The sequence below is a fragment of the Somniosus microcephalus genome, chromosome 16 (genome assembly GCF_052327205.1).
Source record: "Somniosus microcephalus isolate GS21.2 chromosome 16, FLI_Smic_1.0, whole genome shotgun sequence".
NCBI classification, from domain to species: domain Eukaryota; kingdom Metazoa; phylum Chordata; class Chondrichthyes; order Squaliformes; family Somniosidae; genus Somniosus; species Somniosus microcephalus.
Genome location: NC_141002.1, coordinates 34,164,864 through 34,190,670, shown reverse-complemented (window position 1 = coordinate 34,190,670; position 25,807 = coordinate 34,164,864). Strand labels below are relative to the sequence as shown.

Genomic DNA, 25,807 nt, shown 5'->3' with positions numbered 1-25,807 from the left:
TGGGGGGCCTTCTGGCTGCTGGAGTGAGCCGGCCCTTGGAAAATGACCTGAGCTGGCAAATAGGGGCAGGTTCAGATCAGGTCAGGTGGAGCACATTCCGAGTGCACTCCAGCTGACTTCTACCCAGCTGTGGTGGGGGGGCGTGGTTTGAAAATCAGCCCTGCTGTGAGCTTGGAATATATTTAACCTGTAAACTTTAGAAGGGAAAAAAATGTCATGGATGCCAGATAAGCAGAATCAGTGTTGCAAACAGAAAAATAATGGGGGAGGATTTCCACAGGGTTCTCCCAATCTCCCAGTGTAACTTCAGCAGAAACCGTGGAGAAACAGCCTAAAGTGGCCATTTTTAGCCACTTAGGCCATTTCCCCAGCGGTCCTGACAATCTCCCGCCGGCGAAACCCCTGCCGAGGCTCCGGGTACGTGACTTTGGGGATATGCAATATATGAAATGAACAGGTCTGTATTCTTTTTTTCTTTTTCCCCTCCAGCCAAAAGAAAATAATCCAGAAAAAGCAGAAACAAATTTACCCGAACCTTACACGGCTCCAGTACTTAATCACAATTGGAATGAGGAGAGTGTGGAAACTGAAAGTATGAAGTCCATAACCGTTAATGACAAGGAGCAGAACTCAAATGCTGTTCCTAATGAAAAATATTTTGCCAAGGGGGATGAGGAAATAACCACACAAGTTGCCATTCCAGATGTTATTATTTATCCGTCCTCCTTCATTGAAACAACGTCCAAGGAGATGCATGCTGCCCTGCACCCTGAAACCAAAACCATACCCTCTTCAGTTCTAGAGGACTCGGACTATTCTTCAGCCATGGGATCCCTGGAATTGAATGAAATTTTCACCGATTCCCAGCAAACCAGAATTACAGTTACATCCAAGGAAGTCCCAGGTTTCAGTACCACCACAGAATCTGACAGTATATTCAGTACCTCCGCCATCGACCCCAGAAATGTTCCTCAGCCTATAACACCTGAAGATGGTCTCACAAATAAGTCAACTCCTAATTTGTTGTCTGAAACAACGACAACTGCACCTCTGATGGATTCTCTCACAGAGCAAATGGCATCGACCAATGAAACTATTAATTTACAAGAACCCAGCGTGGTCCCGGCTTCTGTTGGTTATGCAGCAACAGTCCATCCAGATATGGCGACATCTTTCAATGATAACGTACTCGAATCTAGTGAGAAGATGTTTTCTGAAACTACTCCTTCTTCTGACCAAGAGATGTATCTGCACAGTACTCCAGATTCCATTGACAGGTTAAATGCCTTGCCTAAAGAGAAGGAAGTCCAAGCTACCTCTCCTTACTCTACTGGTGAGATGGTGTTTCAAACTACCACTGTGCCCTCAAACAGAGAAGTGTCCTTTCATGCTACCTCTGCTTATTCCCATGATGAAGTACTGCTACAGCCTACTCCCTCCTTATTCAGTGCATCTTTTTATCAATCCTCTGCTTCTGCTAATAGTGAAGTGTTTCTTCAAATGACCCATCCTTTATCGAGTGATCCAATGTCGCTACATGTGACCTTTGAATCCCCAGCTAGTGAGATATTTCCTCCTTCTGCCCATATTTTTCCTAGCAGTCAAATGTCGCTTCAAGCTACCTCTGTTGCTTCCTATGATGAAGTGGAACTGCCTGGCTCATCTCTACCAGCCAGTGTTGATGTATTACTTCAAGCTACCCTTCCTTTAGCTAGCAATGTGGTGTCTCTCCATACTGCCCCTACTTCCCTTTCTAGTGAGATACTTCCTTATGACCTTCAAACCTCTTCTGAAATTCCAGCATCACTGGATGTGACTTCTGCTGCATCTAGCAGTGAGCTAGTGCTGCATACCACTGCTGCAGCCTCTGTTGGTGACCTATTGTTTGAATCTGCCCTCCCTTTACCCAGTGGTGTGATGTCTCTTCAAACTTATCCTAGTTCTAAAGAGAATGAGATATTTCTTCATGTTACTCCTGCTCTTTCCAACACTTTGATGTTGCCTCTGGCTCCTTCCGTTGTTCCCAGTGACGAGACAGTCCGTGTTACTTCTGCACCCTCTGTTGCTGATATGTTGCTTCAAGTGATCCCTACCTCCTATGAAAGCAAAATATCTTCGTATGCTACTCCTGTCTTTCCCCACAGTCAAATGTCAACTCCAGCTGCTCCTGCTTTATCCAGTAATGAATTGTCACTGCAACCTACTGTTAGTGTCTCTAGTAGTACAAGACCATTGAATGATACAGAAACATTATTGAAAAATGAGACAATGGTTTATGTTTCCCTCATTTCTTCCAGTGATAATGCACTCCCTTATGTTTCCTCCACTGTTTCCAATAACGAGTCTTCTGTTCCTAGTAGCCTGTCTTTATCAAATGATGATGCAACATACATTTCTGTTCCAGCTACAACTCCCAGCAGTGAGATAACTATGCCAGTTTCTGCTGCCCCTTTACCAGCTCCTTCTGTGCCTTCCTCTGTCACGTTGCTGAGTGAAAGCCATGATGCTGAATTGTGGTCTTCTGGTTCTGAAGTTGATTTGTCTGAGACAGATGGTAGTGTTCCAGCAACATTTTACCCCAAATCTGAGGAAGTGGCAATAACGCACATAAGTGGGCAGATATTCAGCACTACAGCGGAGCAGAATAGTCAGTATCCCCAAATCATATCAGGATCACCTGCATCTTCTGAAGAAAAGTCATTCATCACCACTCTTAACATCAATTTAACAGATTCAGATGTGGACAGAAATCACCACACGGCAACAACACTGACACCAAATGTATCCACCGGAAAGCACAAAGGACCAACAATAATAGCAAGACATAATTGGACCGCAACAGTAACTACAAAACCGTCCCCATCACATTCTAGGACTAGCACTTTCCTGACCGCTGAAGAGGAGAGTGGTTCTGGCCAGAGTGCATCTGATAGTCTAACTGCTAATGAAACTTCAGTGGTGTTAAGTTCCCTCGAGTATAATTATAGAGCATTAGACAGTACAACAGGCACAGGTAAAGCAGCAGAACCAAGGACGCCACTGTCTTCAGCTCCATCTGTAACTAGTGGGCTTGAAACAACTTTATTCGACGTTTATGAGGCAGGTTAGTTATGATTGAAAACAATTTGCAAAGCCAAAGGTGAAATTAATGTAGTTCCTGAGGTGATGGACAGAGACCTTGGTAGTGGGATTCTTACTGAGGTCTCAAAGGACTCCGTACTAAGTTGTCCAGTTCATTTCTGTATCTCTGTGACTGTAATAATGGTTGATAGCAGCTATAATAGCTGGCTTGCATCTATAAAATTCAGTGAAATGTTAGGTTAATAGAAACTAAACTTTGAGTTTAAATTTTCAATAATTCTGATTCGGGTATGATCCAAAAGCCAGAATTGCCATCATGCTCGTACATTATGCTTTACTTAACTGCATTGTTATCAATTCATTCAAAACAAATCCAGAAATTAAGCTATTATGAGATTGTTTGCTCAGCAGCACAGAATGATCTCCTATAGTGTAATCCTATAGCAACTGTGAATAATGTATTTTGCAATATCAAGGTTCAGCAAGTGTTCGAGCTTCATTATAAACTAACAGTAGATCAGCTTCTTTGGAAATTTGAGAAATGTGTAACATCGCAATTGAGTAATATAGTTGACCTTGTAAAATGATTATAAATGTATTCATACTCTGCTAGCAAATTAGAAAAAAAAAACCTTGATTTGTATGAAAGATGGTAGAGGAATGTATTTGTGGATAGGAGAAATGACCGTGTCTGACCCACAGGTATCCTCTTATGTTTTTTTTAAAATTATGACATTTAAATTATGCATTGTACAGGTTCTTTGGACACGCTGCCTAACTTACATCCCTGACTTTACAGCTCATAGATAGTCAAGTCGAAAAGAGATTATGAAAGTCTGTGCTCACTGAGCTAGAGGAACATATTCTCTTTCAAAAAAAATAGTCTTTAATATACAAGGCCAGCTATTCCCTTGCAAAAGTGGAACGAAAAAGCAAATAACACTGCCACGTAAATCCGGTGGCTACAATAGTGTTTGAGTTTAAATCTATTGACGGTAATAGTGTTTTAATCCTTTAATTTAGCCCAGCCTGCTGCCCTTGGTGCCTGCCATAATGCATGGCATTGCATGGAACTATACAGAATTTGATAAAAATTTAAATAAGCTGACCCTATCAAATACACCTGTATATCTGATTAGAATATTAAAGGTAAGTGTGTTTTGGGGCATAATACTTCGTGGAGTTCAGGTAATGCTGCTATGTTTCTGGTGTCAATGCTGATATGTTTGTGTTGTCAACTGAATCCTCATAGAAATGTAAGACACTCGTACTTATGTTGTTCTATATTCCTTACTGCGTTGAGTATTCCCGCCTCCACTTTGTAGCGTGAGCCTGTAACCAATACAACAGTAGATCAGCAATCAAGCTTTCTTACTGCTAATGTGTTGATCAATATATTTTAATTTCCTATTCAACTGTAATACAGAATTTCCTATTTCTGTAAGGGGCATGACAGTTATATGGTTGGTGAATGATGCATCATTTTGAAGTGAATTCTGATGCTGTTAAAATGTGCTGAGCAACAGAAGAGCAAATCAAAGCTGCAACCAGAGAACGTTGGGGCTCTGTTTTGAACTGTTGAGTAGAAAGTCCATTGAAGTACTTTTCCAAATGTAACCACATACATTTACCACTCACCTGTTGATGCGGTGTGCTCCGACCCTCAGTATCCTAACTTAGCACTGATGGCAAGTTAACATCTAGTCATATGTTTGTTGAAAGTCGTCAAAATTTACCACTCTAGCAAGTGGATCAAGCCACTTAACTATACGGGTGAATGTAGTGTGCACTGCTGAGGGAGTTGTCACCAAATATAAAATGGTGGCAAAAGAAAGCTCAGACAGAAGAAGCAGAGCTGCTTGTAGTGATTAAACAGTGCATCAAATTGAAACATGCTTTGTGTGGCACTAGGACCCCACTGCTCACCACAGGAGGCCCACGCAGCCACATCTCACCAGAGAACCTCAGTTTTCAAGGAGTGTAGATCAGAGAATCGGGGCGGAGGTTGGTGCGTCTGTTTCACAGCACTTCTTATTTTCTAGTCATTAATTTTACTGACTGCAAAAAGGTCAGGAGCTTTGACCTTTGCGCTTGATTCTCCGATCTATGCTCCTGGCATACTAGGCATCACGACAGGAGCCTCATCACATAAAACTACCCCTTACATGTAACTCTAACTAAGTGACCAAAAATAACTTTAAATGTGTGTCCAACAGTAACATAGCCTACAATCAAAAACTGGTATTCAGGGACAAACACAGTCACGTGACTTTGCAGGAGATACTCAGCTAGCCAAAGAAAGCAACGGTCAAGCAGTCAAACTTTCGAGGCAAGTGAGACATCAGAGTCATCTCATTCTGGTAAGTGTTCTGTCCAGTTTTTTTCCTGATAAGAAATCATGCAATAGCAATGTGCATAAAATCTTCTATAATAGACTTACCAAATATATATAGTAAAGTCTTGTAAATTGTATGTATCGTAACCTGTGCCCATATTTATTCACTGTGCTTGAAGTAAATAAATTGCTCGTTCATTGTCTTCTGGAGCAATCTTAATGCAAAAGCCTCTGCAGTTAATGGATGGTCCAAAATCAAATATTTTTCATATCTCCACAGATTTCTCCCACATCCTGTTTCTCAGAGGTGCACCTAGAAGTCATCAGCATCTCAAAGTAGAGGAGCAAAGATAGTGAGAATGACAATCAAATATCTGTTTGGAGACCACCCACAGCCCTCACAGACATAGGATCCAGGATCCAGACTTTACTCAGTGATACCCAGTGGTAGGAGGACAGCATACCTCTTGCAGCATCCTTCTGCATACATGCCTCAACATTGCCATACAAGGCAAAAGGGGTCTACCATAATGCACCAAAGGGCACACCATTTGACAGGTGTTTGGCACTTTGGTATTGCCACTATAAAATGGAGGAGACCACTTGCCTATTTCAGAATGTCCATGACCCTGTCATGTCTGGTAAGAACCAAAAGTACAATGACATGGCAACGTTGCATAACATGCAATTTGGCTGAGCCTAGTTGGTGGGGCAAGTGAGCTCTCTAGTTCATCTGCTCTGCACAGTGGTGAGAAACTAGCAACCCTACTTCCTCCAGCCTGGGATGTTACCATTTACAGCTCCCTTGAGGTTTCTGAAAACCACCTATGGATTTGGTGGGTTGGGTCCTTTGACTGATGTCAACAAAGCGAGTGAATGAGCCTGCAGAGTCCTTCGTGTGATAGATTCTCCCACAGCTCAACAGATACTTTTTATGTTGAATCATGAAAAGGAGCAAATGCACATAGTTTTACAATACAAACAATGTTAGAATTTATTATATTCTCCAAACATCATGATTTCTCCTCTAATTTTGCACTTTTTAAAATATTCAACGCAACTTCCTCAATAATTTCAACATTGTTAATGCAATACATTATTTGCTTTTAATGCTTAATATTGATTTTTGTTCATCAAGTTATGCAGTAGTTAGGTTAACATCACTCTTGGGTACATAATTTTAGTTCGATCACTTCTTTGTACAATGTTTTCTTTATTCCTCAATTACAGTCACTTCAAAATGCACTGAAAACATTAAAAAGCAGAAAAAACTGTATTGATTTATTCTTTCAAAAACAAACTCAGCAAGTAGCTAGCTGGGAATAGGATTGAAAATTATAGGAACAAGCATGGGGACAGATAATCAAGTGCTGCATCGTGCATGTGCTGCTGTGACTAAGGGAATGTCATCCATACAAAGGAACCAGCTAGAGTTGAATCATAGCGATTCAGCAATGATAGATAGTGTGAGATTTGACTTAATTCTTTTGGGTGTCAACGAAAAATGTCCCTCATGAGATTAATTCAGTGTTAGCAAGGTCATGATGGGGCTGATTGTACATGGTCTGTGAAGGACTGGGTTTGATGGGTCAAAAGGCCTTCAGTTGTTGCTTACTTTTGTTCGTATTATGTTGTCAGGGTTCTGTCATAAATATTTTGCCTATTTAAGTTACAGACATTGACCCTTTCTTGTGCTGCCTTTATATTACAGGATTGCCTCTGATGGTAAGTGCAATCCTATAATGTAAACAGCTCCGTGCTGTTACCTTCAGAGGCACCATAACCGTCGTTGAGCTGGAAGACTCCAACAAAGAGCGTTGGTATTGGCAAAGCTAAACCGTGCCCGCCAGCAGCAATTTGACGTAATGGAAAGTGTGCTTTCCGCATTGCTGAACATTAGGGAAGGTCCTGGCCAGACTGACAAAGCTGCAAACCCAACTTTGTACCAATTGTCTGTTACAGTGTCCATTTCGCTGGGAGCCGCTTCAGGAAGCTGCGAAAAGCTGAGGAGTACAGAATAAAATAACAGCAAAATAAAATGTAATGGAAAATTCCTCCAGAGGGCAGCACTTTCCTATCCATGCATTGTGAGCGAACCTGTGAAACAGATCCCGTTGTGACAAATAACGGCGTGTGAATGACGCAGACCGTCATTAGTGCGCAAATCGACCAGAAACGTGTAGCGAGGAAGAGATACCCCGTGAATTGTGAATTGTCACAAGTTCCTGACCGATTTGCGCCGCTCCATTGTTAGCCTTGCGAAAACGGCATCTCGCGTTTAACCTTGTGAGTTTCTTGAAGTTGCTGCATTTGCACATTAATTGCCCATTAAACGCGCCACAGAAAGTGAAGCCTAGTAATTATCAGCGTAAGTACTGTTTTAACAACGATAATTGTTAGTGACTGCCAATGAACCTCTCTTGCCCAGAAAGTAAATTATAAGTGTAAACTCTCATTCACAGAATTCACAGAATTCACAGAATTCACAGAAACCCCACAGTGCAGATAGAGGCCATTTCGGCCCATCGAGCCTGCACCGACACACATCCCACCCGATCCCCGTAATCCCTACACCAACACATATCCCACCCTATCCCCGTAACCCCACGTATTTAATCCCCCTAGCACTAAGGGTCAATTTTATCATAGCCAATCAACCTAACCCGCACATCTTTGGATTGTGGGAGGAAACCAGAGCACCCGGAGGAAACCCACGCAAACACGGGGAGAATGTGCAAACTCCACACAGACAGTCACCCGAGGCCGGATTCGAACCCGGGTCCCTGGCGCTGTGAGGCAACAGTGCTAACCACTATGCCACCGTGCTGCCCGAGGTTGTGGTTCCTTGAGGTTGTGAATTGTTTTAGAAGATTTTTAAAATGTCAAATTTTAAAAATGTTTCTTTCTTTTCCTTTCTGTCTCTTTTTCTCTCTCTCTTAATCCAATCTTTCTTTCCCTTTCTTTCTCTTTTTGTACCTGATTTGACGTTGAATTCACCCACTCTAATTCACCCTCCTTCTCAGTCCTTCCACTATTTATTTTTCAATCCTTTAATCTCATTGGTTAATGAGATACACTGTTTGTCCTGTTGTTCACCAAGGTCCCGGATGCCCTGTTAACAGATCGCACTTCCAGCAACTTTGTGTTAAAAAAAATTTAAAACCTAAATGCGCAATTGTAAGTCGAACAAACTAGGCACACTGCTCCAGCTGGTAGTTTGAAAAACAAGCTGACAAATCTTACTAAGTCACATATTCTTGGTAACTGTTTTTTGTTAACACTGTCCTACTGCAGGGTCATTACAATCATGGGCCGTATTTTGCGGCCCCTACGGGTGCGAGTTGTGTACGCGCCCGTAGGAGCCGCGCAAGTTCCGGGTTTAGGCATGCGAAGCACATGCGCCCGAGGGCAGCACGGTGGCATAGTGGTTAGCACTGTTGCCTCACAGCGCCAGGGACCCGGGTTCGAATCCGGCCTCGGGTGACTGTCTGTGTGGAGTTTGCACATTCTCCCCGTGTTTGCGTGGGTTTTCTCCGGGTGCTCCGGTTTCCTCCCACAGTCCAAAGATGTGCGGGGTTAGGTTGATTGGCCATGATAAAAATTGACCCTTCGTGTTAGGGGGATTAAATACGTGGGGTTACGGGGATAGGGTGGGATATGTGTTGGTGTAGGGGTTACGGGGATCGGGTGGGATATGTGTCGGTGCAGGCTCGATGGGCCAAAATGGCCTCTATCTGTACTGTGAGGTTTCTGTGATTTCTGTGAAAACCTAGAACTTGCGATCTGTCAGGAATCTTCTTGACAGATCCTCCACATCCCCGGGAGATGGGCCTCTGTGGGTGGAGAGTTGTGCTATTTGCCCAACTTCCGCCCGCTGAATGCCTGTGAAATTCTTACGCCTGGTAAAAGCCTCGTAAGGCCTGCTTTTACCAGCATAAGAGTTTTAAAAATAGAAAAATGAAATTTTATCACTCATTTATACATTAAAAACCCTGTCCAATAAGATAAGTTTATTTTTAGCCCTGTTAAAACATGTTTTTAAAAAAAAATAAACTTTTGTTTAAAATATTTAATTAAATGGCGTTTTAATTAATTTTAACTATGTAATTAAAATGTTTTTATTTCATGTGTTCATGTATTTTTTAGGTGATCCCCATTCATACTTATGGGGTTTCCGTAGGTGCGCAACTCCCATAAGTATGAATGGGGATTCCCTTCTTTTATTGGTTGGGCCAGCCCACGTGATCCCAAGGGCACTTGCAAACCACATGCGTCCCTGGGATACGTGGGCTTCTACCCGCGGGTACCCAGAGAGGCCCAGGACCACAAGTCTCTGTATCTCCCGGGTCACTAGGTAAATGCGTAGATATTTTACAGGTCGGAAGCATCCGCCTGCGGGAAGCCTCCGATCGCAAATGTTGGGCCCGTGTATCTTTCAGGAGTTATAGAACTTTGTTGTCTTTAATTAATTTACAACTAAAGACATCAGTCTGTGTTCCTACATCCCACAATGTCTGATTGCAACTGTACAGAGTGGATGTTTTGTGCTTGAGTTATATCATCACATCAAGTTGTAAAGCAAATTATTTTTCATGTCTTTGACCATTTATATCTGTGTACAGAGAGGAATGCTGTTTATCATTGTCAGTCTTACCTTTCAAAAGCACATATGTTTTTAGTTATTGCACTTTAGAATCACAGATGGTTTCCATTTTTTAATGTTATAGAGGACTGGGTATTAGCTTTGTAGAGGAAGAGTAAGAACAGGTAAAGTTTATAAGATGGAAGTGTCTCGATATGAGTTGCTTCTTAACTGGTCCCATCAACATTTAAATTAACCTTGTAGTTTTGAATTAGAAGTTATTAACACAAAAAGCTTTGGCAAACATCACCACCAATCATTTTCATTACTTAAACTTTATTAGTTTTTTAGAGGATTAGCCTGCTATGATTGTATTGTTTGGTGCTTTTCAGTTGTTTATAATGTAATATTATGGACCTTGCAATGCTTTTGTATTTTGTGGGAATCTACTGAGTCCTACCCCCCACCCCTGAACTCCAGTACAACCTCCTGGAATCCCTGGTGTCTGCTTTCCATTCTTCATCAATACAGCAGCCAGAATAGGTGGGTTGGGGGCGGGGGGATGGGTGCGGGCGGTAGGAAGAATCACGACCAGCTCTCTTTTTCCAGATTTCAGTAGTTACAGATTAGGCCCAGGCTGAAATCAATTGAGCTGTTTGGGAGGTGCAGGGAGGCCCCCCCCCCCCCCCACCAAACTCTGCATCACCCAGCGAGATTGGAAGGGATCAAATGTTTGCACCAAGAGGGAAATACGATACAAAATTGAGCAGGACCCCAAATAGGTAGGAGATAGATTTTTCAATTCTCCCTCTAGGAGACAGGCCCACTAATTCAACCAATCTCCTAAACCATTACCTCACCCCAATTCCAGCTCTTACACTATAAGTGTGCAGTTACTTACATTTCTTAATCAAGTTAAAATCATGCAGTTTCAGAGCAGCTGCCATGTACATTTGGTTTATGGAGATAATGGATGTTCCCCCTGGCCATTTTACTGGGATGTTTGCAATCATCCTATTCTGTAATTTGCTTCAGCTAGCAGCAGATGGCATCCGATACAGCAATTGCAACATTGGGATTTTCACATCCTCCTTAGTTTAGTGGCACATGCAACTTGCTGAGTTTGCCACTCACATAACTTGCATCCCCTGTACAGAATATTATTAATCATCTTCATCCCCACCCCTAGAATGTTGCCAGCCCCTTGCCCCCTTCCCGAGTGCTATCAGGCCTGAGGCCCAGGTCACCCACCCCAATATCCCCATCTACTCCATCCCACATGCTGACCCCAGGCCCCCACTTCCTCTCAGTATAACCACCGGCTCCAGTGCCTGTGTTTCTCTCTCTCACCTCTACGCAGTCCACAAGCTGGCGGACAGCCTGTCCCCACACGATCACGGTGCCCACCTCCGACATGTTGGCTGCCATTTGCTGCATACCCTGAGCTTTAACAAAGATGAGACATAGAAATTAAGTCAATCAGTAAAGGAACATATTTGGCGCAGTCAAGAGAGAGGAAACGGGATAGGAGAGTTTTACAAAAAGAAAGAGAATAAAAGAGCGAGAAAAGAGTTGACACCAAGCACCGTGAGAAAAGAGTTGACACCAAGCACCGTGAGAAAAGTGTGCGAGAGCTATAGAGACAGAGATACCTAAAGAAAGAGCTCAAGAGTGGAAAGGAAGCAAAGGAATAATTACAGAAAGTGAGTACATGTTATTTTGTCCTTGAGCAACACCAAGGCAGATCAACTAGTAAAAGGTTAACAATATTCAAGCATATTTGTTTAATGATTCATTTTCGAAACACGTGCATTGGAAAATCTCTGTTTGATTGTAATGTTTTGCGCATGGCCAATTTCAGAGAAAAGGACCGCTGCCAATGATCGGTTTCAATTCAAACCAGAGTCCTATTGTCAGATTGAGATGCTGTCCAGTTGTGATGCCAGGTTTTTTTTTATGTTGGAAGTGTTCTTCAGAAATCTAACCGTTATTTAAAACCCTAACCTTTTAAATAAGGTGAAGCTCATCTCTCATAGATTGCCTTCAAGTCCTTCTGCTTTGATATGTGTGAGGTAAGTTGTTTGTGGCACTGGGACTATGCTTTCTCTGACTAATTAATTCTGCATTTTCCACTGTCCTTCACTTTTGCTTCTCTCATGATTGGCTTGAAACTAATTGCAGGCTTTTTACATTGTACAGGTAAGTAGTGTCACATAAATGATATTTCAGGAGTATAATGGAGGTTTAGCCGTGAAACAATTAAGTTGATACTGTATCCTCATCAGTGTGTTTTCTCTTTTTATTCTGGTTTGCTCACGGTAAAACTGTTTTTAATCCTTTTCCTTTTTCTACAACTACAGAGGCCAGTAACAGCAGCCATGAGTCTCGTATAGGTTTGGCAGTTGGTTTAGAGACAGAAAAAAAGGCAATTATCCCTCTTGTGGTGGTGTCAGCTCTCACCTTCCTATGTTTGATGTTGCTGGTAGCTATCCTTATATACTGGAGGTGAGTGCTCGTGAAGTCATTCTGATTCCATTAGCTGACAAATATTTGTTTGGAAACATAGCAAGTTGAAAATTATTTGTGAAGACTGAGCTTCGGAGCTCCGGATAGGTAAAATAAAATAGTTCTTGAAATGTAAAAACCCTTGCCTTAAATGTACATGGATAGTTCTCTTCATAAATCCAAGTTTAGCATGCCCTAAATATCTAATACAGTTCATACTGTTCATTGGGGACATGGTTATAAAGAACTTCAAAATATATTTATGTAAATTGCAAAATTGTTGCCTGCTTCACTGATACATATGCCTTGTGACTTTAGTTGTTTAATATGAGACGTTCGGCTTTTGTTATTTTGTGTATAATCTGCTATAAAGTAACAGCAGCTTAGCTGCTTTGCTATTTGCGCTGCAACATTAGTCTTTAAACTTAAGTGTCAAGGCTAAGCAAGAAGAATAGATCACATGATCTATTCCACTGGTGAGGCAAGCTTGCTTATTTATCAAAAATGCAGTTAGTTTATCATTAATAAGCTCTTTGGGTGGATCAGGCAGTCAAACAATGTATTTGTACCAGAACTGTGGGGCCTATGAAGCTTCAATTCTCATTCTTAACAATCCCAAATCCCTTAATACTCTTCCGAAATCGCATTTACAAACAGCAAAGCTGAATTAAATTCAGCCACAGATGTTGTACATTGGGATCCAGAATGTTTCTGGTCGGCTCACTTCAGGTATCAGTGCAAGCTCAGCAACCTTGATACTGACCTTTGCGAGGCAGTTCCAAGGTGTATAACTAGCGGGATGAACAGAAGTCCCAAGAGGTTACAGTGAGCTTGAACAGAGTGTTGGGTTAGCCTCAACTGGAATTGTGGGTGCAGTTCTGGAAATGGAGGTGATACCCAGGAGGGTAACTACACTGGTATTGGGGATTAGACACCTGAGCTACGATAAGAGACTAGAGAAGCTGATAATGTTTACAGGATGGATACAAATGAGGAAGACATTTGGCCCATTTTAGCACATGCATCCAGAAAATCCATAGCATCCATTTCCTAGTGATTGCACGATTTTTAAACTTCATTATTCAGAAGTCCATTCCAAGTGTTGTTCACTCTTAGTGTGAAAACTTGCATTTATATAACATCCTTCATGACTTTCGGATGTCCCAAAGCACTTTACAGCCAATGAAGTACTTTTGAAGAGTAGTCACTGTTGTAATGTAGGAAACGCGGCAGCCAATTTGCGCACAGCAAGGTCCCACAAACAGCAATGTGATAATGACCAGATAATCTGTTTTAGTATTGTTGATTGAGGGATAAATATTGGCCAGAACACCGGGGATAACTCCCCTGCTCTTCTTCAAAATAGTGCCATGGGATCTTTTACGTCCACCTGTAAGATCAGACGGGGCCTCAGTTTAATGTCTCATCTGAAAGACAGCACCTCCAACAGTGCAGCACTCCCTCAGCACTGCGCTGGAGTGTCAGCCTAGATTTTTGTTCTCAAGTCTCTGGGGTGGGACTTGAACCCACAACCTTCTGACTCAGAGACGAGGAATTCTACCAACTGAGTAACGGCTGGTCAGTTGCTTTCAGGGTGTGTAGCTGGGGACTGTTTAAACCGGGAGCAAAGTAAGAAAAAAAGCAAAGAATTCTGACATCTTCTCCAGACAGTGAAATAAATCAGAGTGTGCTTTAATTTCTAAATAGAGAATGGGGATTTATTGTTCTCATTCTCAGTTTAGATTAATGTTGCATTGAATTAAAAGGGTATCCAGGCAACATCACAGCAATAGTCCCTCCAGATTAGTCAATTTGCAGCAACTTGTGCATTAATGTCTGTCATATACTGAGGCACATGACAATTGACTGTTGCCCAGTTAAAATGCACACCCAGAGCACATCATCACAGGGCACCAGCTATGAGAACTGATCAACAAAAAAACAGATTACTACCAATGTGAAACAAGGAAATTGGTAAGGAAAAATGGTTAAGCTTTTATAAGTCCATTTTTAAAACTTTCTATGAAAAATGAAGCATATCTTGCAAGAGGTAATGTGACAGCTCCAGGGACAAGAGCTTGTAAATCCAAAGCAGGAGGAATAATATATAAGAACATAAATGTGTACCATCTACAAGATGCACTGCAGCAACTCGCCAAAGCTTCTTCGGCAGCACTTCCCAAACCCGTGACCTCAACCACCTAGAAGGACAAGGGCAGCAGGCACATGGGAACACCATCACCTGCAAGTTCCCACCCAAGTCACACACCATCCTGACTTGGAAGTATATCGCCGTGCCTTCATCGTTGCTGGGCCAAAATCCTGGAACTCCCTCCCTAACAGCACTGTTGAGTACCTTCACCACAGGGACTGCAGCGGTTCAAGAAGGTGGCTCACCACCACCTTCTCAAGGGCAACTAGGGATGGGCAATAAATGCTGGCCTTGCCAGCGACGCCCACATCCCATGAACGAATAATTTTTAAAAAGTGTTAGGAGCAGGAGTAAGCCATACATCCCTCGAGCTTTGACCTCAACTCCACTCTCTCGCCTAATCTCCATGTCCCTTTATTCCCCTAGAGTCCAAAAATCTATCTCAGACTTGAATATGCTCAATGATTCAGTATCCACAGCCCTTTAGGGTAGAAAATTCCAAAGATTCACTACCCTCTCAGTGAAGAAATGTCTCCTCATCTCAGTCTTAATTGGCCGACCCCTTATCCTGAGACTGTGACCCCTAATTCTAGACTCTCCAGCCAGGGGAAACAATCTCTCAGCATCTACCCTGTCAATCCCACTCAGAATCTTATATGTTTCAATGAGATCACCTCTCATTCTTTTAAACTCCAGAGAATATAGGCCCAATCTACTCAACCTCTTCTCATAGGACAACCCTCTCATCCCAGGGATCAATCTAGTGAGCCTTTGTTGCACCGCCTCTAAGGCAAATATATCCTTCCTCAGATAAGGAGACCAAAACTGTGCACAGTACTCCAAGTGTAGTCTCACCAAAGCCCTGTACAATTGTAGGAAGACTTCCTTACTCTTGTATTCCAACCCCCTTGCAATAAAGGCCAACATGCTATTTGCCTTCCTAATTGCTTGCTGTACCTGCATGCGAACTCTCTGTGTTTCCTGTATGAGGACATCTAAATCTCTCTGAGCATCAACATTTAATAGTTTCTCACCATTTAAAAAAATTCTGTTTTTCTATTCTTCCTACCAAAGTGAATAACTTCACATTTCCCCACATTATACTCCACCTGCCACCTTAAACTGTCTATATCCCTTTGCAGGCTCTTTGGGCTAGAAATTCAGTAAGGCTCCGCCAGCTTTGCGCCCAGTTACCGCCCAAAGAGGGCTTCTGCGCCAATAGAGGCGTTTGCGCTGATATTCAGCGCAGCAGTAATGGCGGCGGTAGCCGGTAGCGCTGCGCCGGCACCGATGACGTCATCGGTGTGCGCAGTGCCCCGGTTCCGCCCCAAAACCGGCCCGACCCCCATATTTAGTTGCGGCCGCCTCTTCCGCAGCGGCCGCAAACAACGTTCTGCAACCGTGGCCATCCTGCAGCCTTAGTGGCGCTAGTTAAGGCGGAGGTGCGGCCGGCCGCTTTTTTGGCGGCCGCCTGCCCGCACCTCCTTCCCCGGCCTCCTCCACCACCCCCCCCCCCCCCCCACGGCATTGCCGGCTGCTTTCCGCGAGCCCGGCACTTCTCTGTGGTGCCGGGCTCATTTGCCGGCACTATCAAGCGGTGATCTCTCCGTTGCAGGCACCTCCCCCTTAAGAGAAGGAGGAGGCCTGCAGCTCCGCAGCGGGTGGCGCAGCGGCACCTACAGCGCTGACATTCAGTTTCAGCGCCCCAAGCGGGGGCGGGCACACCCTGGAATAGCGCCCGGTTCCGACTTGGGGCGCAAAAACTGAATTTCTGACGGTCGCAACTGGCTCCGCGCGCAGCGCTAACTTTTGGGCGCAAGCGAGCTGGCGGGGCCTTACTGAATTTCTAGGCCTTTGTGTCCTCCTCACAGCTTACTTTCCCACCTAGCTTTATATCGTCATATATACACACTGACTATATATACACACACACACCATACATACGCATGCACCCACACACATTCAGACATACACTCATCACAGACAACATGCCAACCACACACGCACCCACATACACCAGATGCACGTGCGCACATGCATACACACACTCAACCTCATTTCAAAGGTACCCACATAGAAATTAAATTCTTTATTAAGAAATACAGATTGTCTTGAGTCTGATCATTTAACAATCAGACTAATTATTAGTCAGTGTAAATTTTATATTTTAGAATTGCAGTTTTTTTTCCAATTTAAATGTATTGACAGATTTTTTTAAAATATATTTGGATGACTTTTCCTTTCATTATTATTTCTCTATTGTAACTGGATTTTTTTTGGCAACATTATTAAGCAGTGGGATGTTGAAGAATGCAGTGGTACAACACTGAAGCAGTGGCCCCTTTTGGACTGTGTGTAAGTGTTAAGAGTGCAGATGATCCCATCCTTTCCCTAGTGTCAAGCTTCATTATTGGGGCACATCAACTCACTAAAGAAGTATGTATGGGTCATGGCAGGGTCAAGTACTCCATCCGTTATGCTGACTTTTTTTTAATATAAAGAATTCTATTTCTTCAACAAACTTCAATAGGAAAATGTCACTGTTTAGCAAAGTTTACAATCTATATTAACGATTTAGAGGAAGGGACCGAGTGCAACATATCCAAGTTTGCCGATGATACAAAGATGGGAGGGAAAGCAGTGAGTGAGGAGGACATAAAAAACCTGCAAAAGGACATAGACAGGCTAAGTGAGTGGGCAGAGATTTGGCAGATGCAATATAATGTTGGAAAGTGTGAGGTTATGCACTTTGGCAGAAAAAATCAAAGAGCAAGTTAATATCTAAATGGAGAGAAACTGCAAAGTGCTACAGTACAAAGGGATCTGGGGGTCCTGGTGCATGAAACACAAAAAGTTAGTATGCAGGTGCAGCAGGTGATCAGGAAGGCCAATGGAATCTTGGCTTTTATTGCGAGGGGGATGGAGTATAAAAACAGGGAAGTCTTGCTGCAGTTATACAGGGTATTGGTGAGGCCACACCTGGAATACTGCGTGCAGTTTTGGTTTCCATATTGAAGAAAAGATATACTTGCTCTCGAGGCGGTTCAGAGAAGGTTCACTCAGTTGATTCCAGAGATGAGGGGGTTGACGTATGAGGAAAGGTTGAATAGGTTGGGACTCTACTCACTTGGAGTTCAGAAGAATGAGAGGCGATCTTATTGAAACATATAAGATTGTGAGGGGCCTTGATCGGGTGGATGCGGTAAGGATGTTTCCACTGATGGTGAGACTAGAACTAGGGGGCATAATCTTAGAATAAGGGGCTGCCCTTTCAAAACTGAGATGAGGAGAAACTTCTTCATAAGAACATAAGAAATAGGAGCAGGAGTAGGCCAATCGGTCCCTCGAGCCTGCTCCGCCATTCAATAAGATCATGGCTGATCTGATCCTAACCGCCAATCTACTATCACAGAACCATCTCCTGAATCTAACAGAATTAGACACACGAAATAGGAGCAGGATCAGGCTACACGGCCCCTGGGCCCGCTCCGCTACCCACAGGGCCATGTCCGATCCGAACCTAGACTCATGTCCAAATTCCTGCCCGCTCCCCGTAACCCTTAATTCCCTTTGCTTCTAGGAAACTGTCTATTTCTGTTTTAAATTTATGTAATGATGTAGCTTCTACAGCTTTTTGGGGCAGCATATTCCATGGACCTACCACCCTCTGAGTGAAGTAGTTCCTCCTCATCTCGGTTTTGAAAGAGCAGCCCCTTATTCTAAGACTATGGCCCCTGGTTCTAGTTTCACCCATCATCGGGAACATCCTCCCCGCATCCACCCGATCCAACCCCTTCACAATCTTATATGTTTCAATAAGATCGCCTCTCATTCTTTTGAACTCCAATGAGTAGAGTCCCAATCTACTCAACCTCTCCTCATATGTCCATCCCCTCATCCCCGGGATTAACCGAGTGAACCTTCTTTGTACTGGCTCGAGAGCAAGTATGTCTTTTCTTAAGTATGGACACCAAAACTGTATGCAGTATTCCAGGTGCGGTCTCACCAATACCTTGTACAACTGAAGCAATACCTCCCTATTTTTATATTCTATCCCCCTAGCAATTAATCACTTGCTGCAGCTGCATACTAACCTTTTGAGTTTCGTGCACCAGGACCCCCAGATCCCTTTGTACTTCAGTACTTTCCAGTTTCTTGCCATTAAGATAATAACTTGCTCTACGATTTTTCCTGCCAAAGTGCATAACCTCACACTTTCCAGTATTGTATTCCATCTGCCAAATCTCTGCCCACTTACTTAGCCTGTCTATGTCCCCTTGCAGGTTTTTTATGTCCTCCTCACTCACTACTTTCCCTCCCATCTTAGTATCATCTGCAAACTTTGATATGTTACGCTCGGTCCCCTCCTCCAAATCGTTAATATAGATTGTAAAGAGTTGGGGACCCAACACTGACCCCTGCGGAACACCACTAGTTACTGATTGCCAGTCTGAGAATGAACCACTTATCCCAACTCTCTGCCTTCTGTTAGATAGCCAATCCTCTATCCATGCCAGAATATTACCCCCAATCCCGTGATTTTTTATCTTAAGCAATAATCTTTTGTGTGGCACCTTGTCAAATGCCTTTTGGAAGTCTAAATACACTACGTCCACTGGTTCCCCTTTGTCCACCCTATATGTTACTTCCTCAAAGAACTCCAGCAAATTTGTCAAACATGACTTCCCCTTCATAAAGCCATGCTGACTTTGTCCTATTAAATTATGATTATCCAAATGTCCTGTTACTGTCTCCTTAATAATGGACTCCAAAGTTTTACCTACCACAGATGTTAGGCTAACCGGTCTATAGTTTCCAGCCTTCTGCCTACTGCCCTTTTTAAATAAGGGTGTTACATTAGCAGTTTTCCAGTCTGCCGGGACCTTTGCTGAGTCCAGGGAGTTTTGGAAAATTAATACCAATGCATCCACAATCCCTACCGCCACTTCCCTCAAGACCCTAGGATGTAAGCCATCAGGTCCAGGTGATTTATCCGCCTTGAGTCCCATTATTTTACCGAGTACCACTTCCTTAGTGATTTTGATCGTGTTTAGCTCCTCCACCCCTTTAGCCCCCTGTTTGTCCAGTGTTGGGATATTCTTAGTGTCTTCTACTGTAAAGATTGATACAAAATATTCATTCAGTGTTTTTGCCATCTCCATATTTCCCACCATTAATTTCCCGGTCTCATCCTCTAAGGGACCAACATTTACTTTAGCCACCCTTTTTCTTTTTATATAACTATAAAAACTCTTACTATCTGTTTTTATATTTTTTGCTAATTTACTTTCTTAATCAATCTTTTTGTTATTTTTTGCTGTCTTTTAAAGTTTTCCCAATCCTCTATCCTCCCACTGGATTTGGCTACCTTATATGCCCTTGTTTTTAGTCGAATACTATCCTTAATTTCTTTACTTAGCCACGGATGGCTGTCTTTTCTTTTACACCCTTTTCTTCTGAGTGGAATATATATCTTTTGGAAGTTGTAAAATAACTCCTTAAATGTACACCACTGATCATTCATCGTCTTACCCTTTAATCTATTTTCCCAATCCACTCTACTCAATTCCACACTCATACCTTCATAGTCTCCTTTATTCAAGCTTAGCACGCTTGTTTGAGATCCAACCTTCTCACCCTCTAATTGAATATGGAATTCAACCATGTTATGGTCACTCATTCCAAGGGGATCCTTTACTAGGACATTTTTAATTAATCCTGTCTCGTTACACAGGACCAGATCTAAGGTTGCTTGCCCCCTGGTCGGTTCAGTTACATACTGCTCAAGAAACCCACCCCTAATGCACTCAATGAACTCATCCTCAAGGCAGCCCTGCCCAATTTGATTTGTCCAATTAATATGATAGTTAAAATCCCCCATAATTATAGATGTTCCCTTATTACAAGCCTCAACTATTTCCTGATTGATACTCCGTCCAACAGAGTTGCAACTGTTCGGAGGCCTATAGACTATGCCCACTAGTGTTTTTTTCCCCTTATTATTCCTTACCTCCACCCAAACTGTTTCATTATCCTGATCTTTTGACCCAATATCATTTCTCTGTATTACAGTGATTCCTTCCTTTATTAACATAGCCACCCCACCTCCCCTTCCTTCCTGCTTGTCCTTCCTGATCGTTAAATAACCTGGTATGTTTAATTCCCAGGCATTGTCACCCTGCAGCCATGTTTCTGTAATGGCCACAAGATCATACCCATATGTAGTTATTTGTGCCATTAACTCGTCTATTTTGTTACGAATGCTACGTGCATTCAGATAGAGAACTTTCAAAGATGTTTTGTGACACTTAGTTCCTGCTTTTGCCCTTTTTATTACTTTACCTTTTACTCCATACCTTCTGCCCCTTCCTGACATGCTCTGGTTTTTAATTTCCCCACTGCTACCTAAGTCTATGACCTTCTCTGTTGTCATTTTTATTATTTGCTCTCTAGGAACCTCCCCCCACTAGTTAGTTTAAAGCCCTCTCTACAGCCCTAGTTATATGATCCGCCAGGACTCTAGTCCCAGCACTGGCCAAGTGAAGCCCGTCCCAACGGAACAGCTCCCTCCTGCCCAGTACTGGTGCCAGTGTCCCAGGAAGCAAAACCCATTTCTCCCACACCAGTCTTTGAGCCACGCATTTAACTCTCTCTAATTTTATTTGTCCTAGCCAAATTCGCTCGTGGCTCAGGTAATAATCCAGAGATTATTACCCTTGTGGTTCTGCTTTTTAATTTGGCCCCTAGCTGCTCATACTCCTTTAACAGAACCGGCTTCCTAGTCCTATCTATGTCATTTGTACCAACATGGACCACGACAACTGGATCCACCCCCTCCCACTGCAAGTTTCTTTCCAGCCCAGAGGAGATGTCCTTAACCCTGGCACCGGGTAGGCAACACAGCCTTCGGGACTCTCGCTCTCGGCTGCAGAGAACTCTATCTATCCCCCTAATAATACTATCCCCTACCACTACAACATTTCTATTTACTCCCCCCTCTTGAATGGCCCCCCATTCCATGGTGCTGTGGCCAGGTTGCTCATCCTCCCTGCAGTCCCTGCTCCCATCCCCACAGGGAGTAAGAACCTTGAACCTGTTGGACAAGAGCAAGGGCTGCGGCTCCTCCAGCTCTACCTCCTGGATCCCCGTACCTGCCTCACTCGTAGTCACACCGTCCTCTCCCTGACCATGGGCTACATCTGAATTAATTAACTTCATAGGTGTGACCACCTCCTGATACACCGAGTCCAGGTACTTCTCCCCCTCCTTGATGTGTCGCAGTGTCTGAAGCTCGGACTCCAGCTCATCAACCCGGTGCTGGAGTTCCTGTAGCAGCAGACACTTGTCACAGACTTAATCACCGTGAGCCTCAATGGGGTTCACCAGCTCCCACATCTCGCAACAGTAACACATCACCTGCTCCATTCTATGTAATTAATTACATTTTGTATTGTTAGTTATGGACAGCCTCTGCCCGATTTTAGATGCTAGTATCCCCTTTAATTAATTGGATTTAAATTAAATCAATCCCTCTAGTTACACCAGTTAAATGGTTTACCAACAGTCACTCTACACCAGAAAGGCCTTATTAACTACAACCCACAGAGTTAAAGTTTGAAAAGAGCACCTAACACCCCACTGACCCTAACTCACACTTACCGAAACTCGCCGCACTCTTTGATGACTCGCACTCGGTGCTTGCTCGCACTAGGACTGGTCTTTTTATACTGTTTGTTTGTTTACAGCCAAATGAGTCACCCCTGCTGATTGGTTAGAAAACTGGTTTCCACTGCCTGCTGTGCCAATTTACTCCTACTGCAGTGTAACCTTGTTTTACTCTTCTTAAACCAACAGAATCCCAAATATTTAACTTTTCCCCTTTATTTAAACTGCTTAAGTAATCTTATCAAGAATGATTTAAAGAGAAATAACAATTAAAGAACTCTCACACTTACCCAAACTCACAGCACTCTTTGATGACTCACACTCAGAGGGTAGTAAATCTATGGCATTTGCTACCCCAGAGAGGTGTGGAAGCTGCAAAATTAAATACATTTAAAATGGAGATCGACATTGTCCTAGCAGATAAGGGAATTAGGGGTTACGGGGAGAGGGCAGGGAAGTGGACTTGAGTCTAGATTCAGATCAGCCATGATCCTATTGAATGGCGGAGCAGGCCCGAGGGGCCGTATGGCCTAGTCCTGCTCCTATTTCTTATGTTCTTATGTACATAGCCAGATATTCTTATGAAAAGTGGCTGTTCCTACACCTACTGTATTTAAAATCAGATTGGGCCTCTTCAATTTGCTGTTGTTACAGTCAAAATTGTAAACCCAGTTGGATGTTTTACAGTTCATTAAACTTGTGGATATAGCTTCCCTGATGCTGGTTAAAGCAACAAGTAGCTAAGCCACACAGATTAGGGAGGTCCTAGAATTGATGCCAAGTCTGAGTTAGCCAATATCAGTTAGGATGCTACAACTGACCTTCGTGCCCCTGGGTTATGTCGGGTAAATCACCACAAATCATGCCCATTTGGACTCAGGACCAGAGTTGAACAGCAACCCTGGAAAATTACCCCAGGAAGCCTTCCCGAGAGGAGGGGAAAAGACGAAACTGGCGAGGGAAAAGAAAAAAAGTTGATAAGATAACCTGGCATTTGTGTTTGTACATACTGGGATTCCAGCATCCAACCAACTGAAACAAGCGTGCCTCGGTACTAAAATTCTCACACAACTTTAGGGGAGATGGGAAATTACAGACATTAAGCTGTACCAGATTTAACTTTAAAAAAATTAGCTGCCATATTCATGTCAGATTTCCATAGTTTTTTAAACAAAACTCTTCATGGTTTAGTTGTAACAGTAAGCACTTATTCTCTGAGTGTACAAAGTTCATCTGTCAGGGGTACATTGAATATTCGTTGGTTGGAAATAGTAATGATGCTGTGCATAATTGAAGATCTTGTTAAAATGGTGGTAATGTGGATTTTTCCATGCACTTTCTGTAATTCCATATATCTTTCATGCTTGTTCTCCTTGGATGACATTATGCTTTCATGGTTTAGGGAAGCTATGCATTTGGCGCTGTTAAGATTGCAGTTGATGTACAGATCTAATAATACAGCAAGTCCCATCTTTTCCCCCTTAGCATTCAGATTTAATCCTTCTTTGGTTGTCCTGTGCCACTAAGGTGAAAACTACACATTTTAATCAACTCGATTATATTTGTAAAAAAAAGGTGTTTGTGGGGATTATACTTGAATTTGTATGTGGAATTTTCTTGACTTTGCATAATTGAGGATTATTATTTGAAATTATCCATCATGTTTTAGGCAAATGGAGCATTGCTTGAGTTCTTTTCTCTCTCATATGACCTGATTAAAAAGCAAACTTAAGTGCAGGTGCTTTGGGAGAGATTAAATGATGTGTTCACTTGCTCAAATGACCCTGTCCCTGTGCAGTTATAATTGAAGAATATCTGTCTAAGCTTGGCTCAGTTGGTAGAACTCTTGTCTCTGGATCTAAGGAGGGCAGTTCAAGCCCAACACCAGGATTTGAGTATATAATCTAGGTGGACACTCCAGTGAAGTATTGAAGCAGGTGTTGTCCATTTACAATGAGGTGCTAAACCAAAATTCAGGTGGACTATTGTTAAAGAGCAGGGAGTTCTGCTGGTGTCCTGGGCCACAATTCATTGCTCAACCAAAACCAGACTAACTGGCCATTCATCACATACCTGATGGTGGGCTCTTGGCTGCTGCCTCTGCTTACATAGCAATCACAATGATTTCAATGTACAGTAAGCGAAAGGCTTTAATTGTGTTATATAAATGGAAATCTTTCTTTCTGTTACCAACCTTATTATCATGTTCAGCCTACTTTTACAGTAAGTTTCTATGATGCAAGTCTTTGCTGAAGGAGCGATTTCTGATAGTGGTTACACATGTATTACAAATTCAGATCTGTCATAGACACTGTCTCAGGCTCATGATGTTAGTCTCTCCTACAGGTGGAGTAAGCAAACATTTAGCGAGGCGAGGCTTGATATGATTCATTAAGATGTTTTGTTTCATAGTGAGTGAGCATACAGAACAACAGTTATGATCAGATTCACTTAGTTCAATCAGTACAATTTGTCTTTGTGTAATGATTCAAAATAAAGAATGTGCTATGCTTCCTCACACCAGCTGGTCACCTTACTTGACTTAAGCAAGATGTCTTCGAGCTAGCCTCCAATATTTGTAACCTCTTTGCCTTAGTGAAGACCTTCACAGCTTTCCTATTAAAAAAAGCTGACTACCCTCGCAGCCACCCTAAAGCTTTTGTAGCCTCTTTTTAGGCCTGACCTCCAGTATTAGCTTTCAGTCAAACTGACTAACCCCCAGCCAACTGGAATCTGTCAGTCTAACTTGGTAATGACCCCTGCTGAGTTCAAATGAATAGGAACATAGTTGTCTCGTCGACAGTATCATTTTTAACATATATTACACCAAGGGCCCGTTCCCCCTGCCCCCACCCCCACCATGGTGGTATTGTCAGAAATCTCGAAACATGACAATGGGGGAGAAATTGGACTAGCTCCCAAAACTGGTGGCAAGTCAGTGCGCAACCATGCCAGCACGAGACCCGTGCCAAATTCAGCACCTGGCACCATCTGCACTTAACCAGCGAACTGCGGGTGCCAGTTGGGCATCTGGAAGCAGCTCGCTGGCACTGACGGCAGCAACTTGGGCTTGTTGCGATGCCGGCAATGTCCCTCAGGTCCTGCCAGGGAGGCGAGGCGAGGCTGAGAGGGGGCGAGCCCGGGACAGCAGAAGCCCACAGGTCCTCTTTTGATGAATTCCTGCTTCTTCCCACTCCACAAAATACAAAAATGTACAAGGTTTTGGGGCCTATTTTCAGCAGCCCTTTAAAGACCGCTATTTAAATCTCTCTTGAACCGGAAGAACTAGTCAGAGCTTTCGAGGCGCCAGCTCCACCTGGCTGTTGTTCAGTTTCACACCGGGGTCCGACAACCAGCGTAGGCTCTGATTTCCATAAAGAAATCAGCCTGCCGCCTGTTTCAGGCGGGCACCCTGGGTGACTAAACGTTGCCTGATTCAGTTTTGCATGAGGCACGTTTCCAGAGTCAATCGGGCGCAGGAGATCGC

At 43.1% G+C, this 25,807-nt stretch overlaps 1 protein-coding gene across 3 annotated transcripts in view; it reads left to right on the top strand.

Moving 5' to 3' along the window:
- ptprz1a (protein tyrosine phosphatase receptor type Z1a) overlaps window positions 1-25,807 on the top strand; it is a 346,830-nt gene that overhangs the window by 250,060 nt on the left and 70,963 nt on the right. For 2 of the 3 annotated variants that reach the window (XM_086008797.1, XM_086008795.1), the window contains exons 12-13: window positions 490-1,333; window positions 12,359-12,503. In XM_086008797.1, coding sequence (XP_085864923.1) covers window positions 490-1,333; window positions 12,359-12,503 — 989 coding nt within the window. The other variant, XM_086008798.1, reaches the window with a different exon arrangement.